Source organism: Acanthochromis polyacanthus, chromosome 18, assembly GCF_021347895.1.
Source record: "Acanthochromis polyacanthus isolate Apoly-LR-REF ecotype Palm Island chromosome 18, KAUST_Apoly_ChrSc, whole genome shotgun sequence".
NCBI classification, from domain to species: Eukaryota; Metazoa; Chordata; class Actinopteri; family Pomacentridae; genus Acanthochromis; species Acanthochromis polyacanthus.
In genome coordinates, this window is record NC_067130.1 from 31691042 (window position 1) to 31707337 (window position 16296).

Consider the following 16296-nt stretch of genomic DNA (forward strand, 5'->3'; position numbering starts at 1 on the left):
GAATGTGTTCAGTCAGCAGGTTAACAGAGGTGGAGAGAAACTTCCAGAGACTTCAGTCTGTTACCCGAGGAGGAAACCTGCTGGTCCCATTTACAGAAAACACTGCAGAAGGATTCGTTCACAACCAGCTGACACTGGATCACAGCTTATTTATCGAACATCAGCACCTGTTGGGTAGTTTGTGGTAACATACAATACAATGCAATGACTTCATTAATCCCCGAAGGTAAATTCAATCGTTGGGTCTCATCTGTTTAGTTTTTAATGTAATAATCTAATTGCTGATGGCAAGAAAAATTTTCTGAATCTTTCAGTCCTGTAGCACAGGGATAGATTTGTCTCAATGGAAAAAGCTCTCTTCATTAAACTCTTCTCCCAGCAGAAACCTCCATCAGCAGCCGACAAAATATGAAAAAAAAATATAGCAAAAATTTAAAACAGTTAAGAGACACCAAACTTTGCAGCCACTTTCACAGAATGATGATACTAGACAGACACTAATGTTATTTCTGCAGCTACTTTTGATTGAACTAGTGTTGCTACCTTATAAAGATGGGACAGAGGCATCGTTTACGTTTTGACAACGTATATTTAATGAGTTACTGATGCCAGAAGTCCAGATCTGTGAATATCTCTCCGACTTTACCGAACTGTGTTTTGTTTCCTGATGTCGCCATGATTTGCTGGCTTCATGCTGTCATTTCACCACAAACAGCACAATTCTGGCTTGTCCTTCAATAAAGCCAAATTTAAGGTAACTCTCGAGGTATAGCCAGAGTTTTTTTTTTGTTTGTTTTTTAGGTACTGATGAATCTTCACTGGTTTTGCGTTTTTCAGACATTGTTTCCGTCAGTAATTTTCAAACTGCACACAAAAATAATGAATCAGGATGAGCTAGCGAGCCAACCTGAAGAAAGCGTGGACAGAAGTTAAGAGGTGAAGGAGGTATGGAATCAAAGCAGCAAAGAAGTTTTGAGGAAAGAGCAAATAAACGTGTTTTTTCAAATGCTTTATAGGTAGACTTGTGATGACATAGCAAGTCTGTTACTCTGAATTTGTCCAGAATGTGAAATCTAATTTTTTATATCCTCACAGCCTCAGAGCAGACAAAGCTCCTCTCCTCCCTGATCTTTGGCGCCCCCTCTAGGCGGGGGCACAAACCCCAGGTTGGGAACCACTGACCGAGCAGATACATATGCTGTCCTTTCTACTCTAAATCCGTCATTCAAACATGTTATAAGTTCGCCTGAAATGGCTGAATGATCAATTTAAGCAATTTTCAGGGTGCATCTGATGATACACTGTCAACATCGCATGTGCACTACCAGTTTGGACACATCTTCTCATTCAGTGGTTTTATTTATTTATATTGTTTTCTACACTGTAGATTAATACTGAATATTAACATTTTTTGTTCACAACATAATTCCATATGCATTCTTTTATAGTTTTGATGTCTTCAGTATTAATTTACATTGCAGAAAATAATTACATAAAAATCACTGAATGAGAGGGTGTGTCCAGACTTCTGGCGTGTAGCATACTCAAGCTCATCCAAGATAATATGCTGGAATGGAGACACCCTAAACACACATTTAACGGACTGATAAAATCACAACTCCTACATTTCCCTAGAATCTGTTCCTTCCCAGAGGACATAGAAAAGGCAGCAGCCACCGTCTTTAAAGCTTTGAGGCCTCGCAGCGATTCCAAGAGTTTCCATAGAGCAATAAAAGCAGAAGTAAAACAAACATTTTTAGGTGAACAGAGATACAACCGTAAACCAGACAACCATACCCCTAACTGCCACTTACTCTCAGGACCTGGTGAGGTTCAGCTCCACAATCAAAACCCACTTTCATGAGGTCCAAGAAGCCAATCAGGACCTAGAAAGGTTCAGCAGAATATCCGCCCATAGAAGAAACAAAAATCTGAAGGATATTTTGGTTCATTAAAGTTTGACTCAGGACAGAACAAAATCACAGGATCTTAATAAAAAAAAAATGACAAGCTACATTCATCCAAAATAATACCTCAGGGCTCCAGTATTTCATGATGTACAATCAGGAACAGCAAACGTGGTCGATGGAAGAGATGCATAATATGGCAGAAAATCTATGTGGGGGAAAGAACCCCCTGATTGACAGATTTAAACAGCATTTATATCATATACGTAACCTGGACCAGGCCAGATTTCTACATGCATTTACGAGAACACACCATGAACAATATTACAATTGTCAGACTTGAAAATCATCAAAACAACAGAGGCAATGAACAAAGAGGAGATGGATTAATAAACTCAAAACCTGCTATCCATCAGGCCTGAATGAAAAGCTGGGATAGAAACAAACAGTCCGTCTCCATCTTCTGTCCAAAAAATGAAGTGCAGCTGAAATCCCTGTTCTGTCAAGATGCGGGACAGTTAAAGAAAAAGGGGGAAAAACTGCAGCTAAACTTTATTTTTCCTCAAGATATGAATTTTAAAATGCAGATGATCAAAAAAGCCGTTTTATTGATTTTTCTCATATTTGTAAATGCAGCCCTTCTTTCACTAAATGACAGAATAACATTCTACATATCTACAGTCTTATATGTTTAGTCACTATAAATATTGTCATTATCAGGTTGATCGTTTTTATTTGACAGTCAGTTCTTGTGTCACGGTTTGGTGTAATTTTTGGAACCCAAGGTGAGAACTCGCAGACAGGAGCACAGGTAGACGATCAAAAAAAAAAAAACTCCTTTATTTCAATAAAATAACCAAAGGTCTGCCTCAAAGGACAAAAACTCATGAGTGGGAAGAGGTGGGAGGAGAGGGCAGCTGGCTCAGAGGCTCGGCAGTGTGACAGGCACACGTCGACACTGACAGCGAGAGTCCGATCCGGAATTCGCCAACTGGGGCAGGGCTGGTCGGTGCAGTCCGTGGGTGGAGGGGCACGCCTTCTGTCCAGAGGCCTGGGTCCAACAGCTCTATCTGGAGGTTCCACAGGAGAGGACCGGCAGCTCTGTCCTTCAGTCCCGCAGGCCGACTCTAAACAGCTCTGGTACTCCAGCTCCCAGACTTTGTGCTCCGTGCCAACAGTACGATCCCACACCCAAGGGTCCGTGGGGCTGCTTTTAACGAGCTGGTGATGATGATGCCTCTCAGGTGGGTGCTCCCCCTCTGCACTGATCACCAGCCACACAGAGGGAGAGAGACAGAAGCCGATGAGCCAGCCCGAAGGGGATAGGGAGGGGAAAGCTGACTGGAATTAAACATCTTATGTAAAAGAACATTACAAACCTGGACCTTTCAATAATTTTAGAGTTTCCACTTCTGAAGAATATTGAACTGCTGAAACACATTTTGCACCAAATTTGTCCACATTTCACAAATGTCTCCTTTTTTAATAGAGACAGTAAAATATATTTTTAATATATTTCTAAAATTACATACAATGAGTGACAATTAACAAAATAGTGTTGGTTCTGAGGTTTTAAGGATTTTTCATGAAATGACAGATTTCTCATCTAATTCCAGAAGTTACATTAAAAAATAAACATGATCTGATGTAAAATTAATGATAGAAAACGAAGTGAGCAGCTCAGAATGGTCAAAAGATGCTCAGATTAAATATGAACTCTGAGCTCAACAAGATGTTTCTGGACCTTTGAGGACTACACTGGATTTATCTTCAGTTTGTCGCCTCGACATGATATTATCAAAACGACTCTAATGTGTTTCATTAAACTCTCTCTGGGCACCAAGGCTTCAGCCGGCATGTTTCCAGGACACTTAACTGCAGTTCTCCATCATTCACAGTGTGGAGCTGCAACGCTATACTATACACTAATAACAACACACTTTACACTGGTTCCCAGTCCACCTCCCAGTAACATGGTCCAGTCAGAGTCTCTACACACCAGCTGCTGCTGCTTCAACATCTGGATCCTCAGGACACACTTCATCCTCTTAGCACAAACTGTCCTGATCAGCGTCACTTCCATCTGCAGAGAGAAGAAGAAAGAGCAGAGGAGATGAATGAGTTTGATCAGCAGCTCATCAGGACTTCAGTCGTGTTCAGAGCAGCAGCTTCATGTTAACGTGTTGGAGTGAACACACTGAGCTCCAAGCTCACACACCTGCACACACTGTCAGCATCAGGTGTGTTTCTCTGCACATTTCACTGCAGTCCACAGTGGAAACAAACTGCTGACAGTCATCAAGCTTCATTACTGCACAAACTCTTCACTCATGGATTTACTGTTGATCCAGATGTGAGTGCTGGACCTGAGCAGAGCTTCTGCTCTGTACAAACACCTCATGATTCCTACATGTGATGATGCTGCTGCTGTGAAATAAGAGCAGCTGGTTTGCAGGCTTCAGTCTCACTGATCTCACAGCTGTGACAAACATCACACTGATCAGCTGATAACTGTTGAAATGAGACAACAAACAGTAAGATCAGATCTGATGGACACTCTGATGAAGGAGGGCCACTGTCTCTGCACATCTGGAAGGCTGGCAGCTGGAATTAGCGTCATTTCCTCAACACATCAACAGTCGGCTTCACATCCACTCAAACACACCATGACAACAAGCTTGTGGCTCCTCTGATTGGCTGACTGCTGTCTCTGTGTTTCTGTCTCCATTCTGCTCTCACAGCTTCACGGAGAAGCTGCAGGTTTACAGGAGACACTGGATCTTTGCTTTGATACTAACTGTGTTTAGTAGAGGTTGCACAGTGGTCTAGTGGTTAGCACTTTCACCTTGCAGCAAGAACATCCCCGGTTCAAATCCTGGGCTGGGCCTGGGATCTTTCTGCATGGAGTTTGCATGTTCTCCCTGTGCATGCGTGGGTTTTCTCCGGGTACTCCGGCTTCCTCCCACAGTCCAAAAATATGCTGAGGTTAATTGATAATTCTAAATTGCCCGTAGGTGTGAATGTGAGTGTGATTGTGTGTCTGTATATGTAGCCCTGCGACAGACTGGTGACCTGTCCAGGGTGTCCCCTGCCTTCACCTGAGTCAGCTGGGATAGACTCCAGCACCCCCCGCGACCCTAGTGAGGATAAAGCGGTGTATAGAGGATGGATGGATGGATGCGTTTAGTAGAAAACTGCTGGAAGCAGCAGAGACTGATGGAACCTTCTACTGACCTCAGAGTCTTCAGGCTGCAGTCTGGACTCTCCACAAGATCTAACAGATGTTTCACTGATGAATCCTTCAGGTTGTTCCATCTCAGGTCCAGATGTTCCTGATGGGAGGGGTTGGACTTCAGAGCTGAGACCAGAGAATCACAGCTGATCTCTGACAAACTGCAGCGCTCCAATCTGGATAAAGAATCAAAGATGTGTATAAAATCATTGATGATCCATCAGATGTGTTCAGGTTCTGAATGTGCAGATCAACATTACTTTGTTCTCATCAATCAGATTTTCTCTAAAAGCAGCAGAGTGACTTTGTCCGTCTGTTATTGTGGATCATCATCATGTCAGCCTTCTACACACATCATCCACATGTCAGCACAACATTCATCCACCTATTCATGTCCACACATCAACAACATCTGCTGACCTCAGTCCACTCTCTCATTTTGTCACAATCAACTGAATTCAGATCAAGATCAGAAAATATGTACCAGAGCAGATTTACAGCTTCATGGATGGAAGTTCTTTTGAACAGAAATGAGCTTCAGTTGTCATTAAACACATCAGATCTACAACAGTAACAGACAGTCAGTGAACTGACCTCAGAGTCTTCAGGATGCAGTCTGGACTCTCCAGAAAACCACACAGATGTTCAACTGATGCATCTTGCAGGTTGTTTCTGCTCAAGTCCAGATGTTCCAGATGGGAGGGGTTGGACTTCAGAGCTGAGATCAGAGAATCACAGCTGATCTCTGACAAACTGCAGCGCTCCAATCTGAATAAAGAATAAAAGATGTGAGTTGAGGAGACAAAATTCCTGCTTGAAATCATTCAGAGTTTCATCATGAGTTCAGAGCTGAAGAAGCTTCAGAATGGGAAGAGTCTTAACAGAAGCAGTGAAGAAGAGCTCTCATTAATATTAATGACAACATGCTGCTGCTTCAATAAAGACGGAGTGACTTCAGCTCTGAAACTCTGCAGCTCCACCAGTGGCTCCATCCACACAAACTCATGCTGAGCAACAAACACAAGGAAAAACACTCGAACATTTATTTCACTTTCTGCTCAGAGTCACACAAACACACAAGAAGGAAACGTGGACAAAATGAGGCTCCAGACTCTAAAATATCTTCATGTTCTGGAACCATGGAGACGTTTCCATCAGGACTCTACATTCAGATGATTTCATTCTTTATCCATCTGTCATTGATGGTGAAAAGTGTCCATCACAGTTTTCAGAGGACCAGGTGACGTCTTCAAACTCTTTTCTCAAACACAAACATCTGGACTTTCAAATGACTCCAACCAGAGAAAAGAAGAAAATCAGTAGAAACTCCAGCAGAACATGGTTGTCATTACTGCTCTTATTAAAGCTCAAACAATCAGTCCACTATTTGATGTGTCCACGGACAAAAGATCCAAAACATGTTTGTCCTGGTTTCAGTCATTTAAAAAAAAAAAAAAACATCAAAAACACAAAACTGGTTCCAGTTGGTCTACTGTGAAGAACTTCTGGTTTCTGTCACACAAAACTCAACATTTGTACTTTTGAACAAAATGAGACATTTGAAGACGTCACCTTGAACTCTGACAAAGTGGGATCAACAGCTTTCACTGTTTTTAATATTCAGTAAATTAAATTACAGAAATAACTGACAGCTGCATTAGGAATGAAAAACAAATGCTAGTTGCTGCTGTCAGTTTGAACTGAGGAGAAACATGAGGTCAGATCTGAGCTGAAGATCTCGTGTGTCAGAGTTTCACAGTCAGTTATTCACTGGAGGATTTTTCTGCTTTTATTGAGCTTTGAAATGTGCAGCTCAACATTTCTCTGCCACAGTCAAAGGACTAAAGCAGAGAAGAAGAAAACAGACGTTCCCATGAATATCCTCAGTGTGGATCAGTAGAACATCAGCCTGATGGCTGCAGTTTAGAGTCCCCACAACTTTACATCACATTCATCTCAGCACACGAAGAAAACATAATGTCTGACCTCAGAGTCTTCAGGATGCAGTCTGGACTCTCCACAAAACCACTCAGATGTTTCACTGATGAATCCTTCAGGTAATTGTAGTTCAGCTCCAGATGTTCCAGATGGGAGGGATTGGACTTCAGAGCTGAGACCAGAGAATCACAGCTGATCTCTGACAAACTACAGCGCTCCAATCTGAATAAAGAATAAAAGATGTGTATAAAAATCATTGATGATCCATCAGATGTGTTCAGGTTCTGAATGTGCAGATCAACATTACTTTGTCCTCATCAATCAGCTTTCCTCTAAAAGCAGCACAGTGACTTTGTCCTTTTATTGTGGATCATCATCATGTCAGCCTTCTACACACATCATCCACATGTCAGCACAACATTCATCCACCTACGTATTCATGTCCACACATCAGTAACATCTGCTGACCTCAGTCCACTCTCTCATCAAAGGATCAACATCAAATCTCTTCATTCTTTCATTTATTCCATCACCACCTTCTTCTTCTTCTGTGGAAATCAGCTTGCTAGCTTTGTCTCCTTCACATCTTCCAGTGTGTCTTCAACAACAGTCACATGTCATCTGTACATTACAGAGGAATTCTGATTCCTGCTGTCCACACTGACTGTCCACTGCTCTCTTCCTAACACAACTCCACTGGAAGGAATCACTTCATCAGCTCAGCTCACACGAACATCAAGCTTCAGCTTCTGACTCACACTAATCAACTTCCACACTGTTGACAACTAAACTCCTCTTTGACTTCCTGAGGCTCCACTGCAGCTCAGCACAAACACTGTGGAAACACAAACATACTGACTGGATGTGTGGAAGTCACACTGCTGAAGCCTCACATCACTTTCACATCAGCTTTACATTCAGACACACAGCAGGACTGTGGATTCTGTCCTCCATCTGGGAACTCTGCAGCCAGCTGATCAGGGCATTTATTCACACTTCAATAGTCTCAACGATCTTCACATTGTTTTCAGGAAAATCCTCAAAATGTATCAACAAAAACTTCAGTGAAGGATTAAAATTGAATATATTGATAAACCATCACCAGTGAACTGACCTGAGAGTCTCCAGTTTGCAGTTTGGACTCTGCAGTCCATCACAAAGATGCTTCACTCCTGAATCCGGCAGGTCATTGTTACTCAAGTCCAGTTCTATCAGATGGGAGGAGTTGGACTTCAGAGCTGAGGCCACGACTTCACAGTGACTCTCTGAGAGCCAACAGTTAGAAAGTCTGTCATGACATATAAACGACAAAACTTGCGGTTATGAAACATGTGAGAACACTTTAGATTTTCTTCATGCATTTGATAGCACAACATTTGACTCATCCTGTTGGACATTTACTTCTTCACATCAGTGCTTCAGCTGATCTTCTCTGACTGTTTGACATGAAACTGAATTATCAGCCTCTCTCATATCGGTACACTTTGAATCTTTCTTTGGTTTCATCTGCAGATGGAGGACAGAAGATGGACTTCCATTCAGGCTTCCATACTGTCCACAGTCTGTCAGTGAGGTCTGATCCCACGTCTGACTCCACAACGTTGTCAGGAGAACATCTGGATCAGAAGAACATTTTCTGTCTTGTTTCTACTGGACTCAGGATATTGTGACTGAGTTGAGCTCAGTCAACAGTTCCAGTTGAAAGAAGATGATGTTTCTGCTGTGGACCTGCTGCTGTCAGCTTCACCTCCATCTCTCAACATTTACAGTCTGCTGTCAAACGCTACACTAACCAAACTGATCATTGGACAACATCACACCTGAACACCATTAATATGAACATCAGGAAATATTCTCCTGTGATGACAGACCACTGAGTCAACTTTTGTCCTCAATGTTCTTCAGCGAAATTCTGAAAAACGTGTTCAGCACAAACAACACAGCAAGAAAGCTGAATTATTTCCACCATAATGTCTCACAAACACATTATCAGGGTTTGTAGCAATAAAAACAACTCTGAGCTTTGTGTCAATCAGATCTCTGGAAGCAGTCTGACTTCTACCATTCTGCTCCAATATATTCACACCTCTGAGCATTTCCTGATACCACTCTGCAGCAACAAGACCGAAAACATCAGAGTTTCTCTCTGAGGAACTGAATATCAGGACAGATGTCAAATCTGGACTCTGAAAAACCACTTCCCTCATTAAAACCAACATCTGAGTTCAGATCAATAAAATGCTCCATGACTCAGTCCAACACACTTTGGAGCGTCAGTCTTTGTATGATCAGTAGTTTGTGGAGCCTCATGTCCAAGTTAGAAAGCTTTAGATAGAAACTGTTGGACAAGTGACTCAATCACTTCACTCATCTCAGGACTATTCCCTACCTGAGGAACCAAATCACTGTTACAGCATCAATATCATCTCACTGACATGTGTGGCCACAGCAGCTACTTCAGCTCAACTAAGAAACTCATTTTAAATCATGACATTCATTTTTCCATCCAGCACGTTTCAAAAACAACTTCTAGGTCTTTTAAAGGCAGAAAAACTGAAGGGACACCTGACACTTAAAAAAGAAGAAATACAGAGTCAGCAAAGTAAAGTGTAATAAATGTCACGGATGAGCGGGTTGGACCCGAGCAGAGAGCCACACTACCAAGACTGGTTGGGATGAGAAGGTGCTTTATTGTTGGGAGTGAATAGTGGCTCGGTGGGGGAAACCAGGGTGCAGGAGCGGGGAGCGGCTGATGTAGTGGGGGGCTTGGCCAGGTGGGTCTGGAGGCTCCGGGAGGTGATGAGCAGCAGGCTTGCTGCTGTGGGTCACTGGTGGTAGCAGGTCAGGGGGGTCCAGGCAGGAACGGGGGTCCAGGCAGGAACAGGGGGGGTCCAGTGAGGGGGGAAAACCGGTACCAAGTGGTCTGGGGAGAGCCGGAGGGGAAGGAGGACGGCAGGGATCCCGGACAGCTGGATCTGAGTGAGGGGAAACAACATAAGACAAATGGCAAACTCAACAGATTTAACAGGAGGCTAGAGAGTGAACTGACTGTGGGGTCTTTGTTCAACAATCTGGCAGGGAGTGGAAGGATGAGCCAGTTCTTATTGCTGAGGTGAGTAATCAGAGTGATGTTTGTCAGCTGGAGAAGGGAGCAGATGGGAAAGGGGGTATTTGGGGATGTCAGGTGGGAAGGACGGGGGCGAGGAGGGAGCCCTGACAATAAAATGATGAAACAAAAACTAAGAACTCATTAAAAACAGATTCTTAACAGTGATAGCAATAACTTAATCAAAGTAATTCTCTCAATCTTGAAAAAATGTTCTTTGGAAATTATCCAGATCTTATTTTACACTCTAAAGAGAGAAATACGGTAATATCTGTTTGTCTAATTAGATGAGACTGATCTCAGAACCCCTTCATGTGATTAGAACTTTACTGCTTCACTGAAAACTGTAAAATGCTTCCACATAAAGAACCTCTACAGTCTTTCATGTGTTTGAGCAGATCTGCATGTTTCCTCCATCAGACAAAGGAAGAACCTCAGGAGAAAAACTGTCTGATGGAACAATTATTGGAATTGAATAGAAAAATTGTCTTCATTCATTTATCAGCTTTAAGCACAAGAAAAGTAAAAATCTACATTTTCACAGCGTTTGAAGCAGCTGAAGAACATCTGAGACTAAACACAGCTGACATGATGTTGGAAATAAACAAGTGGAACATTAAGAAGAATGAGATGTTCTAGTGAGACCATCAGAAGAACTGAACTACTGATCTACACTGACTGATCATGTTCATCACATCTGGACTCACCGAAACTTTCTGCAGTTCCTCACAGCTGGAATCAGTCTCAGTTGTCCGTCCTGTGATGTTCTGTACTTGTCCAGGTCCAATTCATCCAGAACCTCCTCTGACATCTGCAGCATGTAGGCCAGAGCTGAGCAGTGGATCTCAGAGAGTTCCTTCTCTGATCTGTTCTCTGACTGAAGGAACTCTTGGATCTCCTGATGTACTGAGAGATCCTTCATCTCCATCAGACAGTGGAAGATGTTAATGCTTCTGTCCGGAGACATTTCATGACTTTTCATCTCCTTCAGGTTGTTGATGATTCTCTGGTTCATTTCTGGATGGTTTTCTGTCTGACCCAGCAGACCTCCTAAGAGTCTCTGGTTGGACTCCAGACAGAGGCCATGAAGGAAGCGAACAAACAGATCCAGCTGACCATTTTTACTTCTGAGGGATTTCTCCATGACTCTGATCAGGAACACATCCAGAGTGTCTCTGTTCTTGTCTTTCCAGTCTTCTCCCAGGAAGTCCTCCAGAACCTTCTCCTTCCTGTCGGTGTAACAGTGGAACATGTAGACTGCAGCCAGAAACTCCTGAACGCTCAGATGGATGAAGCAGAACACCTTGTCCTGGTACAGTCCTCTCTCCTCTTTAAAGATCTGTGTGAACACTCCTGAGTACTTTGAGGCTGCTTCCAGATCGATGCCACATTCTGTCAGGTCGGACTCATAGAAGATCAGGTTTCCTTTCTGCAGCTGCTCAAAAGCCAGTTTCCCCAGAGACTCAATCATCTTCCTGCTGTCTGGACTCCAGTGTGGATCTGTCTCAGCTCCTCCATCATATTTGACCTTCTTGACTTTGGTCTGAACCACCAGGTGGTGGATGAACATCTCAGTCAGGGTTCTGGGCAGATCTCCTCCCTCTCTGCTTCTCAGCAGCTCCTCCAGAACTGTAGCAGTGATCCAGCAGAACACTGGGATGTGGCACATGATGTGGAGGCTTCGTGATGTCTTCATGTGGGAGATGATGCTGCTGGCCTGCTCCTCATCTCTGGATCTCTTCCTGAAGTACTCCTCCTTCTGTGGGTCGGTGAACCCTCTGACCTCCGTCACCATGTCCACACAGTCAGGAGGGATCTGATTGGCTGCTGCAGGTCTTGTGGTTATCCAGAGGCGAGCAGAGGGAAGCAGATTCCCCCTGATCAGGTTTGTCAGCAGCACATCCACTGAGGTGGACTCTGTAACATCAGTCAGGACCTCATTGTTGTGGAAGTCCAGAGGAAGGCGACACTCATCCAGACCGTCAAAGATCAACACAACCTGGAAGTCTTCAAAGATGCAGATTCCTGCTGCTTTGGTTTCACTGAGGAAGTGATGAACAAGTTCCACCAAGCTGAACTTTCTCTCTTTCAGCACATTCAGCTCTCTGAAAGTCAATGGAAACATGAAGTGGATGTCCTGGTTGCTTTTGTCTTCAGCCCAGTCCAGAGTCACCTTCTGTGTTAACACTGTTTTCCCGATGCCAGCCACTCCCTGTGTCATCACTGTTCTGATTGGTCCATCTCTTCCAGGTGAGCCTTTAAACATGTCTTCTGCTCTGATGCTTGTTTCTGCTCTGTTTGCTTTCCTGGATGCTGCTTCAATCTGTCTGACCTCATGTTCATCATTGACCTCTGCAGTCCCTCCCTCTGTGATGTACAGCTCTGTGTAGATCTCATTCAGGAGGGTCTTCTGTCCTGCTTTAGCGATGCCCTCAAACACTCTCTGGAACTTCTTCTTCAGGCCACGTTTAAGTTTACGTCCACAAACTGCAGCAGCAAGTTCTGAATGAAAACACAACAAAGAAAGAGTGAATTAAAAGTAACCTGGATATTAAAACACCAAAGTACCAATAAAATGAACATGACAGTTTGTCCTCCTAAAGACTGATTGTGTGAAGATATTCTGAGACTTTAGTAAATGTTCTGTTGATCAGCAGCTTCAGTCTTTACACAAATCCTCTTACTGCTCTGCAGACAGTCAGCCAGCTTCTCCTGCTTCATCCTCCTCAGGAACAACACTGTGATCTGCTCAAACATCTCTCTGCTGCTCCTCTCATCTTCATCATCACCCTCCATCTCCTCCTCATCCTCATCCTCCCTCTGACTCTCTGAGCATTCTGGGTAATCTGGACTCAGAAACTTCTGCATCTTCTTCAGCTCCTTCTTCACAAAAGTCACCATGTTATCCTCCAGCAGCTGGAACAGAGAAATGTGTCAATGAGTCCATCAGAGTCAAACCATGGAGCCAAACATCAGATCCATGGAGGACACACCGACAGTCCACTGGTCTACAAAGAGCAGCATGGAGACGCCTGAACACAACAGATGGAGAACAACTTGTTGTCCATCAACTCACCATGAATATGGAGTCCAGGTGATGCTGCTGGACAGACTGAGCTCTGGGAACCTCTGAGTTCTGCTGCTCCACTCTGTGGATCAACATCAACAGTTAACACTCATTTTATCACATAGAGACAGTCACCAGCTACAACACCATGACCGGCTTGTGGAGACTCTGAAAATGGAACCAGTTATCTCCACATTTAACCCTTGTCATGTCTCCACCTCTCTGTGATGTGGACGTTCACAACAGACACAAACACTTTGGATTCCAGGGCAGGTTGGACAACACGTCGTACAAACTGGTTCTGTTCTAGGACAAGTGACTCTTTCAGTCCAGGAGTCCAGATGACCTACCATGTGTCCACAGGCACACAACAAAATGCAACTTGATTTTTTTAACCGTTATGATGTCCTAAAGGAGATTTTGAGTGGCAACAGTAAAATAACTCATTCCCAGCGTAATTTTTTTACGTTACGTTTCACTTTACCCGAAAATGCGATATTTTCCACAAATTTTTCAGTTCCTTTTTGACCATGTAGAATCCAAATTTGAAATTATGTACCTACTCACTGGCTCCCTTGTTCCATAATATCAGTCCCGGAATCATAATTAGGGTAAAAAACGCCCATACGATAGACACCATCAGTCTGATATATTATTGGTACATCTAGGTATATTAGGCAGTAGGCCTATACTTTTTCTTACTGTTACTGTCAGTTACAGCTTACATCTGATCAGCAGATGGACAGACATCTTTAAATTCATAGAAATTCTCCTTCGACTGGTCGCTTTTGAAAGAGAGACAGCTGGGTTCAGGACAGTCTGGTCTCTGCTGCTGGATCCTGAAATAAAACCAGAACAGATAAAAACTGATTAAAAAACATCTTTAAGCTGTTAATAAACACAACAACTTCATGTCTGAAACATCTTTCTGTCAGTTTTACTGTCTCACCTTCCATCTGCAGATCGTCTGAAACAGGGAGGAGACTCCTTTGACCGGTAGCTCTTCATGGACACACAGCTGGATCCAGGTCCAGGTCCAGGTCCAGTAGAGTGTGTGTTCTGCTGCTCTGGGCTTCAACACACAGAGCTGTGAGTGTGAATAATGTCAGCAGTGATGTGATGCTGAGCTCTGACAGTTTGGGATGCTCATCTCACCTCTGAGCTTTGCTCTGGTTCTCATGTTCTCCACACAGAGATCTTTCAGAGGGAGGGACTCCCTCCTTTCTGTCCTCACACTGATGCATAGCAGACAAACAACAACAACCTGCTGGGAGAGTCACACATTAGTTCTCCTCCGTCCTCTCAGTCACATGACAAACACACTCAGCTCTGATTGGAGGAAACCTGTCCAGCTTTGGGACAGCTGCTTCACCTCAACACTCCATCTAAAAACTGAAAAGCTCTTCAACATCTGACATGTTTCTCTTTGTCCAAGTCCACTATATCTAGTCAGAGGCTGCAGCTACTCCAGTCATCAAAAGTCCATCGTGTGAAATTGATGCTGCTGAATTCACATCCACATCAGCTCCAGAGACGTTCTACCTTCATCTGTGGAGGTAAAAGCCAGATCTGAGCTGAAACATGGCAACTTCTCCCCACAGGAACAGGAAAGTCTGATCAGACCTTTAATGTTCACACGTTGCTGTGATTCTTCCTCATGTTCACATCATCCACATCTACATCCTTTAAAAAACTGCTTTCTGTTCACATGAGCCTCTGAAACACAACAACTGTGGAAAGTATGAAGAAGAAAAGCCAGAAATGAGAAATGAATGCGACTGTGGATGTAGAAACCGGTCAGTATGAACTTCTGACAGAAACGGTTCATTGACGGTAGAAACTGTGAGTCAGACAGATCCTTCAGGCTCAGCAGGAGTTAGAGAGACAGTCAGAGTCTGTTGACGAAATACCCAGATGAGACGCTTCACTTCAACTACAGCTGTCAATAAATCAATGCCTCTAAAACATGAAATAAACATATATATGTGTGTGTGTGTGTGTGTGTGTGTGTGTGTGTGTATTAAAACGTGAACATGCAGCGTTTTTCTATCTGATTCCATTTTTCATGGTAAAGATAACCGGAGCAGATGAACCGAGGCGGTGACGTCATGAAGTACACTGGTTTTTGAACTGCTCGTTAACTGGGATGAGTTCTCGCAAGTATTCGCCAAGTACACGAGTACGGACTTGGTATGGAGAAACGGCCTCGGAGTTTCCTTCTCAGAGTAACAAACTCAGAGTTTTAACGAGAAACCTGCTTTCTGGAAAAGAGTTCTGCTGCAGATCCTGAGTTTGGACAAAGTCACACTTCTGTGGAAGCATCATTCTATTCTGGCAGCTTTTATTTGGACTTTTTTCTATTTCATTTCTCCTGCCTGTCTGGTCACAGCCCTACTGTCGACACCAAGTGCAAAAAGAAATCTGAAAAATCCACAGTTCCAAAGTTTGAGTTCAGTTTGATCGCTTCTCCCGTGGAAACCACAAACAAATAGAGCAGGGGATTCATTTTGAGTTTAAAACTCAAAGAAAACCAGTAAAAGCAAAAACCTCACTCAGTCAGGTTTGTTCTGGTGTCGCTGTTAGAAACGAGGAAATCCACTAACAAACTATCAGACGTCCTGTCAGCTGTATTCACTCACCACAATCTGAGTCGGTTGTTGAGGAAGAACAGTTGAAGTGAGTTCAGACACAAACACAGATTGTTGCGGACTGCAGCTCTGCCGTCGCTCTGACTAACTTTACTTTCACTTTCATCAGTGTGGCTCCGCTCCGCCTCTAACGCTGCTGTAAGACCGAACTCGGTAGAGATGGACAACTCATCCCGGTTAACGTGCAGTCAGAACGCCATCGTATTTGATGACGTCATCACCTCGGTTCATCTGCTCCGGTTATCGGTACAGTCTTTTGTCATGCAGTCGTTTTCTTGCAGAGCACACTTGGTACTAAAAGCTGTCAGGGACTGGTTCTACTCAAGTGTCCCAGAGAGCCAGAAAGAGACTAAAATGCATAAAATTCACCATAGGCGTTTCTAGCCCAAATTTGGGGG

General features: G+C 43.5%; 1 protein-coding gene across 6 annotated transcripts; it reads right to left on the minus strand.

Annotated features, from left to right (window-relative positions):
• Positions 1-1932: 1932 nt before the first annotated feature.
• LOC127530821 (NACHT, LRR and PYD domains-containing protein 3-like) lies at positions 1933-16214 on the minus strand. Of its 6 annotated transcripts, none has more exons than XM_051938395.1 (12): positions 15890-16214; positions 14406-14514; positions 14200-14322; positions 13976-14089; positions 13260-13332; positions 12868-13099; positions 10891-12685; positions 8192-8365; positions 7126-7299; positions 5734-5907; positions 5142-5315; positions 1933-3990 (listed from the first exon to the last, which is right to left on the minus strand). In XM_051938395.1, the coding sequence occupies exons 2-12, from the start codon at positions 14492-14494 to the stop codon at positions 3981-3983; spliced, it is 3132 nt and encodes a 1043-aa protein (XP_051794355.1). In that variant the 5' UTR covers positions 14495-14514; positions 15890-16214; the 3' UTR covers positions 1933-3980. The 6 variants fall into 6 exon arrangements, 4 of the variants coding, with proteins under 4 accessions (XP_051794355.1, XP_051794356.1, XP_051794357.1 ...); XM_051938396.1 differs by having other exon boundaries at positions 14406-14517; XM_051938397.1 differs by lacking the exon at positions 5734-5907.
• Between the last annotated feature and the right edge of the window lie 82 nt (positions 16215-16296).